Consider the following 20367-nt stretch of genomic DNA (forward strand, 5'->3'; position numbering starts at 1 on the left):
ACCCGCTAATAACATGGCAAAACAAAAGTTTCTGTTTGGTTTAACCAAAGTATTCAAAACCAACCTTTTTCATTTTCATCTTCCAAGTATTGACAGAGAGGAAACGGCCAAAGAGAAAATTCCAGGAACTCATGATTTTTCACCCCAAAAATAATATTTCCAGGAACTCCAGCCTCTTACCATGAACACGTGTAGCAAACCCAGAGGCTCTGTTGTGAAGGATCTCATGAGCCACAAAAGAAAAGATTTCTATGGACCCCATCAGAATCCCAACAACGTATAACGGTCAACAATATTCAGCTTCTTCCTCATTTGCCTCTTCTTCATTTTGTCCATAAAAAATACGGACAAAAAAAAGAAGAAGAAGAAGAAGAAATGGAGCCTCTTTGCCCAAACTTGGATCTCAAGCCCACACCTTTCTCACCAATTTCACCAAGATTCTCAAAACCCAATTCTCTGTCAGTGCATTCACATCGGTTTTCATGCTCGGATCGGCGTGTGACCAAGAAATGGAGGGTGCCAATTGTGCCCAGTTGGTTCAAGGCTGCTAGTAATGTAAGGGCTGATGAAGCTCAGGTTTGTGGTCAGGAGCTGATGAGGTCAGTTGGAAAAGGCTTGCTTGCATTGGCTGCTGCCGCTGCTGCAAATTATTCCATCTTTTGTGATTCTCCGGCTATGGCAGAGTCGCTTACTGTTGCTTTTCCGGTTTCACGCACCACTGAGGTGATAGATTTTGTTTCCTGTTTGATTGAGTGTTGTTGGGTTGTGTCATTTGTGTCCATCCAATATTATAAGTAAAAATACACTCTAGAAGATTTCACACACTTTTAAGAAATGGAAAAGAAAAACAGAGCATTTTGTAGAGTATGAATTAAACATATTTTCGTGTTTGACATTAACGTGACCTGTTTATTATTCGTATTAGTATGTGCCAATTGTCTTATGTTTGGGTTCTTGAGGTAACAAAATTGCCACCCTCGATTCTATTCTCTTGCTGTTGTTTCTTTCTTCTTCTTCTTCGTCTTTTGTTTTGTGTGTATGTGTGTGTTGTTTTGATATATAATTTGTGTTTGATTGAGTGACTGTAATGAGTTTTGCTAATTTCATTAGATTTCTTTTACCAATTTTTTTCTGTGTGTTACTACTTTTGCCAATAGATCACAACACAGTTAATACTCAGTTGGCTGTACTTGGATCACAAATTGATGACAGTTACTAAGTAGATAATTATTATTTTTCCAGGTGAATTCTGTTCAGAGAACTCTTGTGGAGACTTGGGGTTTGATTAGGGAAACTTTCGTAGACCCAACTTTTAATCATCAAGGTATTTGGTTACTTCATCCTTCTTTTATCGTTGTTAACTGACCGAGGAATGCACACCAACGGTTGCATTTGAAGATCATTTATACTCCAAATAATGTTCAATATCTAATTGTGTGGTTCTTTCCTGAAATGAAACAGCTATAATATTTGGAAAACTGTGTTCTTTAGTGTTGAAGACGATAATTCTTTTTCTGCAGATTGGGATCTTAAGTTGCAGCAAACAATGGTAGAAATGTTTCCCCTGAGGTCAGCTGATGCAGCATATATGAAAATCAGTGGAATGCTTTCTACTCTCGGTGATCCCTTCACACGGATTATCAGTCCCAAGGTCTTTCAATTCATTCCAGTCTCTGCTATGTCAATTCCATGTTAATTTAAGACAATTGCAATGCATATTTGATTAACAAATTGAGTTGAACTGTGATATGTCCACTTATGGCTATCATGACTGTTTAACTGTGAATCTGTGATATGTCAAACTTATATAAAAAGTAATTACAGCTATCAAGCTAATTACGTTTTTCACTCACAGGAATATCAAAGTTTTCGAATTGGAAGCAATGGAAATCTACAAGGGGTTGGCCTTTTCATAAGTACTGAACCAAGAACAGGCCATTTGGTTAGTGATGCCAAATAATCTTTTGATATTTCCAATCTTTTCGTAAATAAGCATACGGAAAATTGATATATGTTGTTCCTAGGATATGTACAAGTCATTTGACCTTGTGCTTGAAATATGTTAATAAACCAATATATGGTGGTTCTACAAAACCTACAAAAATTTATTGCAATTTGTCTCTTGTATTTTTTCTAAGCTAATTAGCCGTTCATTCGTTATATGGTGTTTTTACTAATTTAGCTGTTCATATAGTTGCCAATTATAAATCTTATCGCCTTAAGTGCATTATCCAAGTTTGGCTTATGTTATTTCCAGCATTTCGGAATGTGAAATGAGGAACTGTGCCTTTATGACTGACCCGGTGATTATATTAGAATAAAAACGTCAACTTTCCTCTGTATATCAAGCAACCAATCTGTTTCATTATAAAATTTTCCGTTATTATTTTTGAAAGAAGTTGTGCTAATGGATGAGCTCTTGATATGCTAATTTAGATTTTGTGAGCTGTGTTCTGATGTAGGAGAAAGAGATGCATTAATATGCTAATTTACCACATGTAAAATTTATTTTTATTGGACATTGCAGGTGGTGTTGTCTTGTGTAGAGGGTAGCCCGGCTGCTCGTGCTGGTATACATGAAGGAGATGAGTTGGTTGAAATTAATGGTAAATCAAGATTCAAACATTTGGCATTTCTTTCTGTGATGCTGAAAATGGAAAAATCCTACTTAAAATCTTTTTGGTGGTTGAATCCTAATAGTGGGACATGGTTGACAATGTTTTGATTCAAACCATCAAAATTATTTCAATCTGTTGTGGATTAATCTGGCTCAAGCGAAATCATATTCTTCATTTATAAACCTAATGCTGCCATCAGACTACAGATACTTGAGATTGTCTACATTCCATTTCTCAAATTATAAATTGGGTCTGCCCCTTATCAGGAACAATGAAAATGCTCTAACGAGATTATCAAGATCCAGTGTCAAGTACTAATACACTCGGATTCCCAGTAGTATTTCTATGCAAGATGCTCCTGAATCAAGAAATGTATTCCAAAATTCCAACTTTTTCAATGTCTTCTGTTTACATTTAAACTGGCTTGTCATTATTTCAATACACTTTATGAGTTCAGGAGAGAATCTTGATGGTGTTGACACTGAAGTAGCAGTTCAGAAACTTAGAGGTCGAGTTGGAACAACTGTTACAGTAAAAGTTCAGAGTGTAATCATCAACTCTCTTTTTTTTTTTTTCCAAGTTTCAGCGGAAATTAGTGATTGTGATCCTGTAGAGTGTGGCCAGCAGTTGCAAATGGCTTCAGCTAACTAATTTTACGTTTTCTGTTATGCAGAGCAATGATTTGGGAAGTGATTCTAGTATACAAGAGGTACTAGGCCATCTATTATTTTGGTTTTCTTATAGTTTCATTCATTTTCAAATGCACTCTTTGTGATCCCTCATGCATCTTCAAAGTTTTTAAATTAACAGCATCAAGCAGAAGCATGCATTTAATTTCACAATTATTTTAGTTAATTGATCTGAAAAATGACTCGTCTGCTTGAAGGTGAAACTACCTCGTGAGTACATTAAGCTTTCCCCAATTTCAACTGCTACCATCCCTCATAGAACTCCAGATGGACGTCTTACCAAAACGGGTTATGTGAAGCTGTCAGCCTTCTCTCAGGTACTTCACTTTTTCTCTTGGCAATGCAGAAAATAAAATTTCCTAATTTATAACAATATTTGGTTGAAAGTACTTTGTATATTCTGAAAAGTCTTCCACCCCTTCTGACAGACAGCTGCAGCTGATATGGAAAATGCTATTAATGAAATGAAGAGTCAGGGTGTACACTCATACATACTGGATTTACGCAACAATCCGGTAACTTTTTCATTCTCGTTTACATGAAATGAAATCTTCTGATAGTTCATTTTCCTGCTTTGGATTTATGATTATTCAGCATGTTTATCTTCTTCTTCTAATTAAATTCTTCAGGGGGGACTGGTAAAAGCAGGACTTGATGTTGCCCAAATTTGGCTAGATGGGGATGAAACTCTAGTGAACACAATTGATCGGGAAGGGAATTTGCTGCCTATCAACATGGTCAATGGGCATGCTATAACACATGATCCACTTGTTGTGCTTGTAAGTTTTGAACTTTATATGTGAAGTTACGTGCTTTACATCAGAAAAGTATGCAGTTTTGTAAAAGTTGCATATACATTTATTTTCTTAAAACTGGTGCAGTGCTGTCTAAAATCATGCCAAACGCATTCTTGTTAATTTTGCTAGATATAAAGATTTTATTTAGAAATTCCAATGCAAGTGGCAATGCATGATGTCCAACTTTGATTTAGTTATGTTCTGATTTAGTTATGTTCTCTCATGCAAATTGATATGTGTGCAGACTGTCTAAAGTTGTCACACAAATAGTTGCTTCTTCTTTCATCTTCATAATCACAATGGATTCAAAATCTCTACTATTTCAAACAGGTTAATGAGGGCAGCGCAAGTGCAAGTGAGATATTGGCAGGGGCACTACATGACAATCGCCGAGCTACTCTTGTTGGGCACAGAACCTTTGGGAAAGGAAAAATTCAGGTATGAAAATTTTTGTGTGTAGTTAATTGCATCAACCAGAAATTTTGTTAACTCAAACTCTACTTGACTGTTACAAAATGCTTAAGCTCCATTTCCAAATTACGAACTTCATGGATTGCTGTGATGTCCTTCTCTGCAAGCACCATACCTCCTCTTGTTTTCTCCTTTCACTGAATTTAAATTACATGTAATTTGTAATCTCACCTTTGATTTCCACTGCTACACTTAATTCTAAATTTATCAGGGTCAAAGAATCTGTCATGGTGTCTATTCTACATCTTTATTAAGTCTCAAACTAATGGCTATGTTGCTGCTTGTTTCCCTAATGCTCCTTGCTACAGAGTGTCACAGAGCTGCATGATGGATCAGCGTTATTTGTCACAGTGGCCAAGTATTTATCGCCGGCGCTTCACGACATAGACCAGGTTGGCATTGCTCCTGATGTGCAATGCACAACAGAAATGCTCAATTCTTCCAAGGAATCGACGTCGAAGGAGAAGAGCTCAGTCTCATCTTTAGAAGCAGATTCTTGTGTGTTGGTAGCTGAACATGAATTGGACATCCAGGAGTCCAAAGGCACTGCGTCTTGAAGACAGGATCATACACTTTAAATTTGTATAGCGTAGAAATAGAAGATATACACGTGAAAAAGAATATGAAATAGCACAGGGCCTGCTTATACTTTTGTGTTTGTACATCTTGTGCAAGTAAGAAGTAGGTTATAGTGTATTCCTGATCAATTGAAAAATCAATTGAAACTTTTGGGTTTTACCAGATCGATCAATTTCCTACCAATTTATTTTTAGACTTTGTCAAGTTGGTGACCACTTTTCCTAAGTCAGAAATCTGAAAACCGGAATCAAAATGGTTGCTATTGAAAGTTTTGGATGTAGGGTTTGTGGTCCTCTAATCTGAATTCCAAATTGATCAGGTTCGAGGTTTTCTTTAACTTAAACAAGACAAGTAGCGTTTGATGTTAACACAAATGGAAAGGGAAACGTAGAACCGAGTTAGAATAAGGATAGGTTAAGAGTTCAATCTCTTCCAATATAAGAAAAGTAAAACACTTAAACTCAACATTGCGAATCATAGTCCTATTTTAATTTAAAGTAGGATTGGATGTAGGCAGGTTTAAGTTGAACCATCCAAAAACACCCAAAAATAAAATTTAAAAAACGAACACAAAACACAAATATTGGTGTTGTAGCTGGCCAAAAAGAAAAATTAGGACTTGGACAGCTCGGAGTTAGATAGCCACTTTTACTCAACACTCAATACTTTGAGGCTGGCTGGCTGGCTGGCTGTGATTGGTTGGCTTTTTATAGGTCGGCTGGCATGGAGGACCATACCAAACCTCATGTGATAGGACAATTATTTGGTTGATTATTCTCCTTACAAAATTGGTAGTTTCATGATTTCTTTCTTTCTTAAGGTGGACAGTGGGTAGCCACAAATCAATTTGGTTTGATTTATTATGATTATTTGCTTCTATATATGGGATGGGAGGAATGTGCAGCGTGTGGACCCCACAACAATGAGAAGTGTGACAACGTTCAAATGGATGGCAACGTCTATCAACAGCTCTTTTCTTCTGGGGTTAGTTTGATTTTGGTTTGGCTTCACGACACACATGCTGATATTAAACATTCTTCAATTTTACGTTGTTTCATTGGCCAACTCGTGTCGGTGCCTCTCTTAGCACTTTCATTAGTGACTAAGAGAGGAGGTCACTAATTATATATTTGAATGTTAGTGACCAATATTGAAGGTGTACACATGCATTTTCAATTTGTTGAACTTTTTATATCCTAACAAAAAAGTTAATAGTTTTCTTAGATACAATTAATAGTTTTTTTTTTTCTTTCTCTTATCTATTCCAACTACATAATTGTATCAATAGTTAGAGCATTTTTAATGAAGTTGTATAAGCAGGTGTATGTAAAATGTACATTTTTTATTGTCGGAATCACCTGTAATAGACAGGTGTAAATGATTGTAAATATGCATCACAGTCGTGGAGATGCAAAATGAGATACACAATTGTAATTTTTTTTATTTTTTTTACATCTTTTTTATGCGGAACCCACACGAAAAATAAGTTTCAAGTAGTTTCGGGAAAGAAGAAATAATCAGTATATCTTTTTATTGAATCCGGGCAAACCAATTAATGAATCAAAAGATCCAACAAAATCAATCCTTCCAAGAAAACCCAACTACATACACCAACTGTACTAATAATCAAATAACAAATTTCCATGAATCTGAAATCTTTCAGCCAAACCAATATATAAAACCCAAGCTTGGCATCTCCTAAAATTAATTCAGGTAGCGTTTGAACAAGGCGCAAAATGAGACCAGAAGCGATGCTCCGACAACTACGCTGTTCACAGGCAAAGAGTAAGCCGCTCCAGCATCCATCGGGGACGGCGCCGGGGCGCTCTCCTGAGCCGACACCATCGCAGCCAAGACCAGCATCTGGACGAAGAAGAAGGCTCCGGAGATGCTAACTTGCGCCATTGGTGACTTGAACTCGGTAAATGATTTTTTCTAAAGTAATGTAGGAGGCTTTGAGTTGAGAGTGTTTATGCGTTGTGAGAAAAATGGAGGAGCAGAGTGTTTCTTTATATACTGGAAGATGGAGCGGCGTGTGGACCCCACAATATGAGAACGTTCAAATGGATGCTGGCAACGTCCATTAACAGCTAGTGTGCGTGTTCACCCACTTCGACAACGCTGCTGGTGACTAGTGTGGCGTGTGAAAGTTCGTTTCGTCGTCAGTCGGCGCCGTATATGATTTTCACGCGCTAATTTTTTTTTAATATTGTGGTAACTTATTTCTACTTATGCAAGTATTTTTTGAATGTTACGAATAACGGTTGTTAAAAAAAACATGAATGTTGACATAAACTTCTATATATGATTCATTTATATCTTATATTTTGTAAATATCATGCCCCCATTATACGAATAAACTGGATTATCTCTCCTCGTATTTGTGGAGGGATTTTCTCCCTAGTCGATTTTGTGTTAGGTTTTTGCTTTCCTTGTGTTTTGCAAGGTTTGTCTCACCTCTAGTTGTTCTAGGGTCTTACTACTAGACTACCAACCTTTTGGGTTGGATTTTTGTAGATTTGTGCAGATCTATCTTTTTATGGCATTTGTTGTGTGTACTTGTATATTTGAGGTTGATGAAGTGAATCCTCATAAGATTTATGTGTTAAGGAGTGAAGCTGTTTTATTTTGTAAATTTACTATGAATTGGCGCTTTAAATTTATGACTGTTTGGGAGACGATGTGGCCATGTGTTACAATTACTAGAAAGACAATAATCAAATATTAGCCATAAAAAATTATTGTTTAGCTGTTACCTACAATAATTAGTTTTATATTTATTATATTTAAATAAAATGTCATCAAATTATTAAAATGTGAGAGAATAAGTCACAAATAATAGTGCGGAGTAGACAAAATCATTAATCAACCATCAACTTGTCACCAATACCAATTTGGTTACTTTAAAAAAGGTGGCCTTTGCATTTTTCTTTCTTTTTTTATAATGACAACTCTTATATATTTAGCTTTATTACAATGCCCCTGGAGTATATACTGAAGTTCAGATTGCACTCTAAAATACAAAATGTTGTGAGCAATCAATGTAACTTTAAATTGTCTATTAATTTTAACTTATTTTTATGACGTGGCGTCGTATAGATCCACACATTATAGATGTGACATGAATACAAATTTGTACTTACGAACAAATTAACAAATTGAAAAAAGAAAGAAAACAACTTGTTTCTTTCTTTTTTTAATTATAAATTTTAGTAGTTTGTTTAATTCGCCATAGGTGCAAATTGTTGATTTTTATGAATTTTTCTTTTATATCAAGAACAATTAATAGTTCCGGTAACATTTGGGTATGATTTGTGCAACATTGCAATACAAATTAGTGACAAATTTGTTTCGGGAAAAAAAAAATCACTTTTTATTACAATGTAAAGAATCAAATATCCAACAAAATCAACCCCTTAACAAAATCCGCATACACATTATCCCCAAAAACCAATGCATAACAAATTTCCAATGAATCCAAGCTTGCCGTATCTCATTCTGAACAAATTAATTCAAGTAGTGCTTGAACAAGGCAAAAACTGAGACCATAAGCGACGCTCCAACAGCTGCGCCGTTTACAGGCAAAGAGTAAGCCGCCCCGGCATCCATCTGTGCCGGTGCCGGTGCCGGCGCACTCTCCTGCGCCGAAACCGTTGCCGCCAAGACGACCAAGACCAGCATTTGGACGAAGAAGAAGGCCCTGGACATGCTGATTTGTGCCATTGCTAAGAAAGTTATGAAGTTTTTGGTGGAGAAGCTTTGACTTGGATGTGAGGTTTTGTTTTTCTTTGTGTTTTGGGGTTTTGAGTTGTTTTAGGGTTGGGGAGTGAGGGGTCGGGTTTATATAGGGGGGTCGAGGGGCGTGTGGAGCCCACAGCGACAACGTTCAAATGGATGGCATTTGCCCCACACCTTTTAATGAAAATGTTGTCGATAAATTTACTCTTCTGCAAACGACCTCTAAGGAACCAAGTAAATGAAAAAGAAAGTAATTATACCATATCCACCAACCACTCTATATCCATCTTAAAATTATCATCTCTCATATTCAATTCTCTGATTGTTTGCTTTTCGACAATAGATAAGAAAATTGTTGTTTTGGAGTAAACTTCCCTAGTGAAATAGGTAAGAAAAACAGTCACCTTTCATCATGTTTTCACAATTTTTCATGCACAATATTACTTAATCTCAAAATTATGAATTAGACGTACGAAACCTAAACGAAATGCATGAATAATCAAATAGTGGCCTAGATTGATGGCACCGCCACACTATCACCATTAACACATCTACCAACCACCACCACATATTTATAGATGAAAATTAAGTTATGTGTTTTAGTGGCAGTTCTAGAATTTGAAAGCCGATCGGGTAAAACTTATATATATTAAATTCTACGGTACTAATGAATTTCATTAATAAATCTAAAAAGATACACATAGTGAAGAGAGACGTAATGAGCCTTAACCTCAAATGCATCTATATCTACAAATGCAAAAACTAAAATCCAAATCAAAAGTAAAATTAAAAGAAAAAAAGAAAAAAAAATATTTCACATTTAAAAAAAAGGAGAAAACATGGGACTACATTAATTTTAAAAAAAAAACAACAACATCATGGAGCGCTTCTTGATTCCACAATTGGAGATTTCAGTTTAGCCTTCTGGATCTCATCTCTTGGGGTTTGTGTGAGACAAAAAAAAATTAATAATCATAATTTTTAATTTAATTTGAAAAGAAGGGAAAAAAAGAGAGAGAGGAGAGAAGAGAAAAGGAAAAGAAAGAACAAAGAAAGAGAGAGAGAGGAGAGAAGATAGAAGGAAAAAAACGAAGAAGAAAAAAGAGGAGAGATGAAAGAAGGAAAAGAAAGAAAAAAAAAGAGAAGGAAAATAACGAAAAGAGAGAGAGAGAGAGAGAGAGAGAGAGAGAGAGAGAGAGAGAGAGAGAGAGAAGAAGAGAAAAAAAAGGTTTGTATAGGTTTAATTTAAGTGGGCTGGACATATGTAGTGTAGGTAATATTTTTTTAATAAACATTTGGGTTGGGCATGAGCCCAGCCTGCCATAGGCTAGAACGCCCCTGATGTGTTTAATCCTATTTTCTTTTAAGATTAGTCAAACAAGAAACTTCACAAATTTTGCAACATTAACTCTTATTTTCACAAAGCAATCTTAGATTTCCTCATCCAAACGCAGTGTAATGTTGTGCATAATGTTTTCCTTACTTTCTATTAGTTCTTTAATGTTTTTTGGGATTCATTTGTGCTTATTTGAGTGTGTTTAGGTATTGTTTAGTATATTTTAGGGTTTATAGGTTTAAGATTCAAAATCTTAAACCTATTTGTTTTAGTTGTATGGGCTATATAGGCCATGCCCTTTTTTTTTAGTTGTCAATACCCATGTAGTCTCTCTCTCCCTAGCCCATGCATTTTTTTTTTTAATTTTCAAATCCATGTTCTCTCTTTTTCTTATTTTCTTCATTTCTCTCTCTCTCTCTCTCTCTCTCTCTCTCTCTTCTTTTCCTCCTTTCTCTCTTCTTCTTCCTATTTCTTTTTTTTCCCCCTTTCTCTTGTTTTTTTTTCTTTCATTTCTCCATTTTTTAATGGTCTGGATCTACTACGAATTGAGCTTTTTCCCACAGTTTCTTCTTCCTTTTTTTTTTATTTTTTTTTGTTGCTTTTCTCTTGTTTTTTTTTTCCTTTGTTTCTCTTTTTCTTCTTATGCGTTTCGCTTTTTTCTCTCACACGTGTTATAAAGTCCATTTTGGTGCGATATAGCCCTCATTGTTGAAATTTCCTACATATGTAAGGTAAATTTAGCCCATAGAGTTTTGAAATCCTGAATTCGTCCCTACTTTAATTCAAATTATTTTTATGTTGTGCAAATCTCAAGAATAATATGAAGTGAGTTTAAGTCGATAGTATTCTAGAAAAAATTTGTTTTAAATTCTTTTTGCACAAAGGAAGAGCGACAAATTAGCCTTAAAGAAGCAAATTCATTCGTGCTTTGGCTCAAAATTTTCATTTTCATCTTAGTTATTGCCTTCATATATCTTCATAATTTCCAACACAGTATGATCGCTCAATGTTTATAACGATCAATCTACACTGGCCAAGGACCTATTCTTTCAAAAGAAATATGGTGCACATTTTCCAATAAATTAAAAGGTGCATGTCCTTATTAGTGACAAGCACTTTAATCTTCAAGTTTCTTTAACCTTTGGATGTAAGTTAGGTAAATTTCTTGTTCTCTTGCCAGACATGTTATAATATCCAGAGATGTTCGTTTAAACGCAAATATAATCATTAATTTATTTTATACTAACAAACAAACAACAAAATATATAAATTTGTCATGTGTAATCAAGCCATAGATAACTTGTAGAACTTTACAATATTATTCAAATTAGGTGATGGTTAATACCAATTAACCATCAAATACAGAGAAAGTAGGATATCGCGATGGTGTTCATATGCCTCAAAATTCAAAAACAGTATATCTTTTTTCCGGATATTAAAGCATAACACTCACCTTATCATTATCATATAGTTTACATTAAAAAAAAAAACATCCCAAAACACACATAATAAGGAAAATGTGTCAAATCCAACAATGTCCATGTATCACAACAGCTCCGCTGCACATCCAAAACTCAGAACCCCACATCCATCCATCCATTCTAGCAAAAAGCAAAAGCAGCTGTAAGAGAGACCAACATAGAAGAACAGATCAACGCCACGGAAACCGGAGAAGCAAACCCGGCTCCGGTCACCGGTAACGGGGCAGGTGGTGTGGCGGTATTCTGTGCCATAGTTTTGGTCACATAAAATAATGCAGCAACCATGACCATAAGAATTCTAGCTGAAGATGTGCCAAACCGTGCCATTTCTCTGTAAAAAAAATAGGCACAGAAACTGAAAGATTTAGACAAAGGTAAAGAAAGGGAATGAGGAATTGATTAATTGAGTTTGTGTTTTTGTTGAGAGCAATGTGGTGCATGAATTTATAGGAGACTGGTTTGTATGTGACCAATTTCTTGGCCTGCCTTTTTGGACACGGCTAATGGGACCAATTAAAGCAATGGCTGGCTGGCTTCACCACAACATGGACATGGGAACTACAGACATTTCTTGATGAATGATAAGAAAGTTGGTATGCAATCACCTTCATGCACTCAATCCTTTTTGCCGTGCCTTAAATTAATTTTAGTAGAGACTTGTGAGTGCACACACACAAGTTTATTTTATATATTATCAAATCAAATCCCCTATGAATTTCAAAGAAAATGGTACCATGTATTAATACAAGTTTAGTGTTTAGTTGGGTCAGTCTTAAATCATTTTGTCCATTTTTTTTTCTTTCAAACAATCATTTTATACACTTGCAATTATTAGAATTAGTTAACGCAAGCAGCAATAAACTTGTAGCTCAAGTGATTAGTTACCATTTGCACTCGAGGTCCTGTGTTTAAATACCCCTCCCTCGATATTGATTGTATTATAAAAATAAAAATAAAAGTTAACATATAGCATATACTATGCAATGTTTTGCCATCTGTTGGTAAAGTGATGCTATCATAAAGAGCTGTGGTGATTCGTGGTGTACATCTAAAAAAGGTTAAGCTGTCCTTGTAAAAGAGCAAACTTGTGCAGAGAGATAATGAACCTAAAAATAATTTCAACCAGATGAGACTTGGAAAATAGAAAACTTGAAATTAACTAAAGCATGATTTATGATTTGGGATACGATTAGTGATTTTTCACTTTGCAAATGTTACATTATTAAAAGTGAAAGATATATGGGCTCAAGTGAATGAGCAGCCGCTTAAGGGGAAGCTCTTGGGCTTGCATTGCTAGGCCTAGACTTGTTTGTGGGTAGTTTTTGTTCAAATTAAAACTAGGATTCTGTGTTTATAAAATGCACCCTACTCTTTTGAACACCTTAAAACTAAGAATTTGTACCTGGGATGATTTGGTATTATAAAATGCTTTCTTTTTTTTTTTTATTGATATGAGATTTGATATATTTGGACATGATAAGATAACGAGTCGAAAATATGCTTGAAATAATTTCATATTATATGAAACTAATGCACGCTATATATTGAAACACGACAGGTTGCCACGTCTATGGACACACCCATTCTAAGAATTCACAGTATCCCAAAGCAAACCTTAAAATTTTGTCCCGAAAAAACTATTTGCCGAAAAGAATTTTAATTTTATTAATCTCAAAACTTGGAAAAAAGAAAAGTAAAACCTAACAAAATTGAAGAAATACAGACATGAATAAGAATATTTGTATTCTCTCTTACAATGATGATTTTGTGTTTTTTCCCCTTGAAAACACTAGGCTATTGAGATCTAATCAAGAGAAGATTGAGAATCAAAAAGTAAAAAACACCATTCAAATTCCTAATGTCATGCAAAGCCAAACACGCAAGTACGTAGCTAGCTATTCGTCAACTACAACACTTACTTGACCACAAGTGTTTCATATTCTAATAATAACCAAAATCCTCCCTATAAAATTGTTCATAATTGATTTGATCAGTACTACTACTAATCACCCTTAATCAGTTGCTTGAACCAAAGCAAAACTAGCAAAGTGTTCTCATTATTTTCATCTCAAAGCCAATCAACTCAAAGCTCACATTCATCAAACACCAACCATGGACATGAAGATCAAGATCTCCCTTGCCATCCTTCTATTTGCTGCCTTGATGAGTGTGGTCTTGGCTGATAATAAGGAAGCTCATCCCCCGAAGCACTCAGGCGGCGCACATGCCCCAAAGCACTCAGGCGGTGGCGCGCATGCCCCGAAGGGCGCAGCTTCTGCCCCAGAGGGCACAGCTTCAGTCTCAGCTGAAGCTCCTGCCGCGGCCAAGGACTCCGCTTCGGCGCCGCAAGCATCAAGCAGTACTACCCCCACTACATTGTCCCTTGTTGGCTCTTTGGCTGGTGCCTTCCTTTCATTTTTCTTTGTCTATTACTTGCAGTACTAATTAAGCTCAGAGAATAGGAGATTGTTTTTAGCTATATATGAAGGAGAATGAGGTAATGACGAGATTTTTATGTACTTGGAAGAACATGATGGTCTATATCTTTGTTTTAGATATATTCACCATTAGATAATCATGGAGTGAAGTTTGCACGACAATCACCTTTTCATTTTAGTTACATTAAGCAATTTACACTTTATTTTCTTCAAATGTTCTTTCCATTTCAGAATTATTTTATGGCTAAATGTCACTTTTGGTCCCTGTAGTTTGGCACTTCAATCACTTTTGACCATATAGTTTCAATTTCGTCAATTTTGACCCTGTAGTTTCGTATAGTATTCCTGTCAATTTCTTTGACGGTGCAAGGGGCAGTTTCGTCAACCCAAAATCCTTGAGCATAAAAGCTCATTTGAAACTCCCTTCATTTCATATTAGGGCTTCAAATCGGTCATTTGGGTTTATGGTTCTTTAAAAATTGGGATTAGTGGTAAAATTTCGAGCCCTAATATGAAATGAGGAGAATTTCATACAAGCTTTTACGCTAAAGGGTTTTGGGTTGACGAAATTACCCCTTGCATCGTTAAAAAAATTGATAAGAATACTAACATGTCCTTGAATTGCTACAAATATGAAACTACAATGGCAAAATTGACGGAACTGAAACTACAAGGTCAAAAGTGGTTGAAGTGCTAAACTACAGGGATCAAAAGTGATTTTTGGCCTTATTTTATTATATTGTATATATGTTGAAAGATTGTACAAATTAATTTAATGTTTAACGAATTTATATGGGACCTTTGCATCGATGGGTTTCAAAATTAAGTTTGATCAAGGTTGATCATTAAGTAAACTTGATACTATCGCAAGTGATATTCAATTTTGACAGTGGATGAAATAATACGTGTATCTACTTGGTGATTCTTCATCATCTTGATGAATAGTATGGGAAGTCTACTTGATTGTTTTATTTTTTTGCCAAATGTTTGGCTGGTTTTTCTCTAGTATGAAGGTCTCCTCTTTTGAAGAAGGATCGAGTATCTCTTAATATGAAGGATTCAACACTGTTAGCTTCTATTTAGCTAATGTTTTTAGCTTTTTTTGACAAATTTGTAATCTTATATGTAATCAATTAAGCTCAAGGAATTTAGGGTAGTTTAAGTTTGCATTTCAAGATGATTACAGAAATTGATATCAATCTTGTCATGGCTCAAATGGAATCAAGATTCTTGAAGGTAAAAATCATACATTAATGCATTGCATGCGTTATAGTGTTCTTATGTATGACTAGTCAAATATGCATGTACATTCATCTTTAGTTGTCATGTATATAATTTCTCTTAGCTCATCTTTAGAAATTAGGAATTGGGTATTTGCCAGAAAGTTAACATTGAAGAGCTTTCGAGGCTACAAAACAAAGATAATTTGTGCATTCATTTATAATGGGCATCCTTAGGAAAATTAGCATCTATATCACAATACTTTGTCTAGATGACTATATAGGCCAAATATTTCCAGCACAATATTTTTAATCAAGGCATGTGATTTTGCTTATGATAAGTCCAATAATTGGCTCCCAAGTGTCCTTTTGACCTACCAAAAATGCTGAGGCTGGTCTGGACTCACCAATTCTCTCATTTTATATTTTGCATATGGGTTTTGAGAGAGAGAGAGAGAGAGAGAGAGTGTGTGTGTGTGTGTGTGTGATTGTGCATAAATTAGGTTTTTCCTTTTGGAAGAAAAGTTCATGGGTCCTTTTGGGGCTTTCATTGTGTTGTGTTAGCTTTTGCTACTTGTTTAATTTTTGGCTTCCTTAAACAACATTATATTTGCTATTGTAAAATCACCATGCTCAAGCTTAATTAGTCCAGAACAGATTAGGATTGAAGAGGTCTACTATGACTATGACAAATTATGACTCAATGCAAATAAAGAGAAAAAATAAAAATCATGCATCGCATATTTCAGCTTAGTTGAGTAAATGTGATGATTAGTCATCCATTTACTACCAGCTCATTTAAAATCTCGCGTGAGATTCTCACGTGTTTCATGATTAGCCAATTGTGGTCTTCCTATCATAACGATTTCGTATGTCTTATTATTATGCCAATCATTAGTCGACATCTGATTTCCTTTTCTCACCTAGTTTTTGGGGATAAAATATATTTTTGGCTCCAGTAGCCGTCACAGACTCAGTGTAAAATTGTGTGCTTCATCGTTCTTCCTTTCTCCGAGGTCTGCATATTTTCGAAAAAAATGAGGTTTTTGAAAATCTAATTTGGTTATCTTATATCTACATCTAGTCTGTAGGTTATATCATATCATTCTAGTTAGATCAGATTCCTTGTTAGTTTCTTCAAGAGGATTGTTTCTTGAAGAAATCAACAATTTCTTTTTGAATTTATATCGGATTCATTCTCCGAGGTCTTCTTACAGCTAGAGCTGGCAAACAGGTCGTTTTTATGGGTTACGGGTCGTGTTCGGGTCAACTCATTTTCTTAACGGGTTGACACGAACATGACCCGTTAAACTAACGAGTCATAAATACTAGACCCAAACACGACCCGCACAAATTCGCGAATAACACGACACGACCCGTTATGGCTAATGGGTCGTTTTTCACCCGTTTTCACCGATTTAAAAAATAAACAATATTTTTCAAAAAATCATTAAATGAAAACACCTCAAATTAATAAAACAAAGAAAATAGGAAAGTAGAAAATGCTGAAGTTGGGATTTTGGCTCAGCATGTTTATGGGTTTAAGCCAATTCCTAGAGGATCATCAAATTCTGTAGAGATTGAAACAGATAGAGAAAATGCTGCATCACTTGCCAGAGCTGGAAACAGATTGTTCCAGATTTTAGGAGAAGAATACTCCGAAGTTCATGTTTTAAAATCAAAAGTGCTGAATGGAATCAGAAAAGCAAAATTGACATAGAATATGGATTGGAGGAGAGCATTGACTTGGATGATAATGACAAGAAGTCCCTGCTTTCCCGTCAGAAAGCAATCCTTCCAACTCACTTTGGTATTAATATAATGCATAGATAACAATTAAAACTCTCAAATGACTTGAGATTTTCATACCTTTTCGTTGGAGAAGAAGAAGAAAGGTAGTTGATGCTTGATAGTTTGGTTTGGATCTAGAGAGAAAGAGAGAGGACAGAGTGAGTGGCCGCGTGCTCGGACTCGGACAGGAGGGCTCCAATTCAAGGTAGGTTAATTTTAGAATTAAAATTACAAAAATGCCCTTACTCTTAACGGGTTAACGAGTGATTCGCGAATAATACTGATCCAACTCGTTAGCTTAACGGGTGACTAACAGGTCCACCTGTTTTCAACCCAACCCATTAAGCTCAATCTAAATGTTGTTATTTTCGTGCGAATTCGTGTTGTGTTAACGGGTCGTGTTCGATATTGCCGGCTCTACTTACAACACTTGTTCTTTCAATTTCAGTTGTATTTCAAGGTTGCTGGTTTACAAACACAGGGTTTTTGCTCTGGGTTCCTAGGTTTGTTCCAAAGGGTTGTGTTGTCCATTATGTTTTTCAAGATCGCTGGTTTACCAACATGGGGTTTTTGCAATTGTACACTTTTATCGTACCTATTATGCAAATGAAATGTACTTGTTAGCTTTTAGTAAGTGGTATAAATAGTTGTTATATATATACTGTTCATACCTTACAACTAAGTTGATTTCTATGACATTGTATTAACAATGTGCTTCTATGACATAGTATTAACAAATTTTCAGTAACAAAACATACTCTATATATAGCTGTGCACTTGAAGTTTATGATATGCAGAATGTGATTTTTACTAGAAAGATAGTTCTATAACATAGTATTAACAGTGTACTTTTATGTTTATTTTTTTGTAGAGGTATTTCTTTTTGCCTTTGCGATTGTTTCTGGTGAAACAATGGACAATTGGAGGTGATTTTTGAAAAGGATATCGGATGTCTTGCTAGTTTTTTTTTGAGTTTTTTTAATGATGGTATGAACAATGTTTTTCTATGAAATGATATTAACATTGTACTTCTATGACATAATATTAACAATGTATTTCTATGACTTGGAATTAATAATGTACTTCTATGACATGGTATTAACAATGTACTTCGAGCTCGTTGAGCTTTTTTTGTGTGTCAAATATGGGCTGGGCTTACTGGGCTTTTTTTTTTTTTTTTTTTTTTTGGGTTGAGTTTTTTGTATTGGGCTTGTTTTAAGTTAATCAATGGCAAAGATGTAATTTATAGGAACTTCAACACTCATTTTTTAGGTAGTAAATGGTTTTTGGGTATGTTTCTAAAGTGTATTCCATATAGGTTTTTTTTATATTTTAAAATAATAATAATTTCAGGTCCTATTTTAGATATATTACTAAATCTCCCTAAAAAATAATGTACCTACTTTTAAAATAATTTACTGATACAATCTAATTAAATTAGCATACCTATTTTTTTAAAATAACATATAGGTAAATTAGTATGATATTTTTGAACTAGTATACCTACAAAATATAAGTAAAATAGTACGTGAATTTTGTACTTAGTATAGCTGCAAAATATAGGTAAGTATACCTACAAATTACTATAGATACATTAGTGGGATCTTTTGTACGCAGTAAGTGTATTCTGATCTTATTTCTGTAGGTGTATTGCTATTGCTTGTATATGTAATTAATGCTTACGTCTTTTACAAATTTCATGGTTGGCATTAGTATTGATTAGGGGTGGCATTTTAGACCCAAAAACTAAAAGACCGCAAAAACCAACCGACATTTAACCGTAATCGCAGGAAATCGAATCACATTTGCGGTACGAAGAAGTTAACCGCATTTGCGGTTGCAGTTGTGGTATTTGATTTTCACAACTTGCAGTTACCGCAAACCGCGACTATAGTTTTTAAAAAATAAAAATTGCATTTTAATGTTTAATCGTAGCCGTTGTATAACAAGACCACTTATCTTGTAAGTAATTAGTTTATTTATGTTTTTTCTTATAATAAAATGTACTAAACTTATGTTGTTTTATTTGTAGATAGCATTGATGCTCAAACAACACAATGGGGTCCTTCAAATCCACTCACCACCACCAACACTTGAGTTTGTAACATTGGGGCATTGCATTTTCCTTTTAGTTTGTAACTTTAATTAACTTTGAATTGGATTTTTCCTTTGGGTTGTAAATTTAATTCATTTTGCATTGCATTTTCCTTTTGGTTTGTAACTTTAAAGGATTTGGAATTGGAATGCTTGAGAAGTTTAACTTTAATTGGAATGCTTGGAATTGTAACTTTAATTTTCTTTAGGTTGTGAATGCTTGAGAAGTTGAGGAGGTTGTGAATTTATATATGCTTGAGAAGTTGAGGTTATGAATTTATATTTTTGGGTTAAAGTATGCTTGAACTCAAAAGGCTTCAAAAAAAAGCATCAAAACTAGGCCTAAAATGTGGAAGATTGGATTTTTATGACACCAAAAAAACTTGCGGTTTTAAATCGCTACTTCACGGTAACCGACGATAAACCGCAAAAAAAGGTCGGTTTGCGGTTTCAAAAATCATCATACCGCAAATAGTTGGTCGGTTTGTGGTTTGAACAAAAATTCGCAGTTATCGAACCGCAACCACCCCTAGTATTGATTAAGTCCATTACTTTTTTTTTTTTTTTTTTTGCAATTGCTAATAATTTACATTCATTACTAATTAAGATGGTAAAAATTTAGGTTTTAATACCATATATAGTTGGATGGCATCAATTGTAAAATAGTTAAAAATAATAGGATAGCCTATTTTAAATTTGGGTTTTGGTTGGAGATTATAAAATGGGTGGGTTATTGTTTAGAATATATGAGTTATACGGGCTTTTCACCTAACATCTCTTTAAATTATAAGACTATTTGGTTATTAATTTTGTTTAAAACTTTTAGTCTTTTAAAATTACACCTCTATTGAAAAATTCTTGAATTTGTCAGTGCCTACGGCAGCAGCTCCGATTCCAGGCAAGCGCTGCCTTTGCTACCTTTCCCACTGTGGGGTCTTTTGGTGGCTCCCTTTTGTCTTCCTTTGCCTATTGCTTGCAATACTAAGCTCTTTATTACGTTGTACCGGGAAATGTGATTATGGAAATGAAGTATATGTGTACCTAGAAAGAAAAATCATGGACTGTATCTTTATTTTGGATTCAATCACACCAATCACCCTTGACGGTATCTTTAT

General features: G+C 34.9%; 1 protein-coding gene across 1 annotated transcript; it reads left to right on the forward strand.

The window, feature by feature from the left end:
* Positions 281-5347, forward strand: LOC18769411 (carboxyl-terminal-processing peptidase 3, chloroplastic). The gene is made up of 12 exons (XM_007203582.2): positions 281-723; positions 1243-1324; positions 1521-1651; positions 1856-1942; positions 2528-2606; positions 3076-3164; positions 3292-3327; positions 3505-3624; positions 3736-3822; positions 3937-4086; positions 4435-4542; positions 4884-5347. Exons 1-12 carry the CDS (start codon positions 376-378, stop codon positions 5130-5132), a joined length of 1566 nt encoding a protein of 521 aa, XP_007203644.1. The 5' UTR covers positions 281-375; the 3' UTR covers positions 5133-5347.

The sequence above is a fragment of the Prunus persica genome, chromosome G7 (genome assembly GCF_000346465.2).
Source record: "Prunus persica cultivar Lovell chromosome G7, Prunus_persica_NCBIv2, whole genome shotgun sequence".
NCBI classification, from domain to species: domain Eukaryota; kingdom Viridiplantae; phylum Streptophyta; class Magnoliopsida; order Rosales; family Rosaceae; genus Prunus; species Prunus persica.

Bases quoted from the DNA above. Each gene is read 5' to 3' on its own strand.
- LOC18769411 (XM_007203582.2), top strand. From the start codon at position 376: ATGGAGCCTCTTTGCCCAAACTTGGATCTCAAGCCCACACCTTTCTCA. The intron at 3,625-3,735 runs GTACTTCACTTT...CCCTTCTGACAG, and splicing joins AGCTGTCAGCCTTCTCTCAG to ACAGCTGCAGCTGATATGGA. The intron at 3,823-3,936 runs GTAACTTTTTCA...TAAATTCTTCAG, and splicing joins TGGATTTACGCAACAATCCG to GGGGGACTGGTAAAAGCAGG.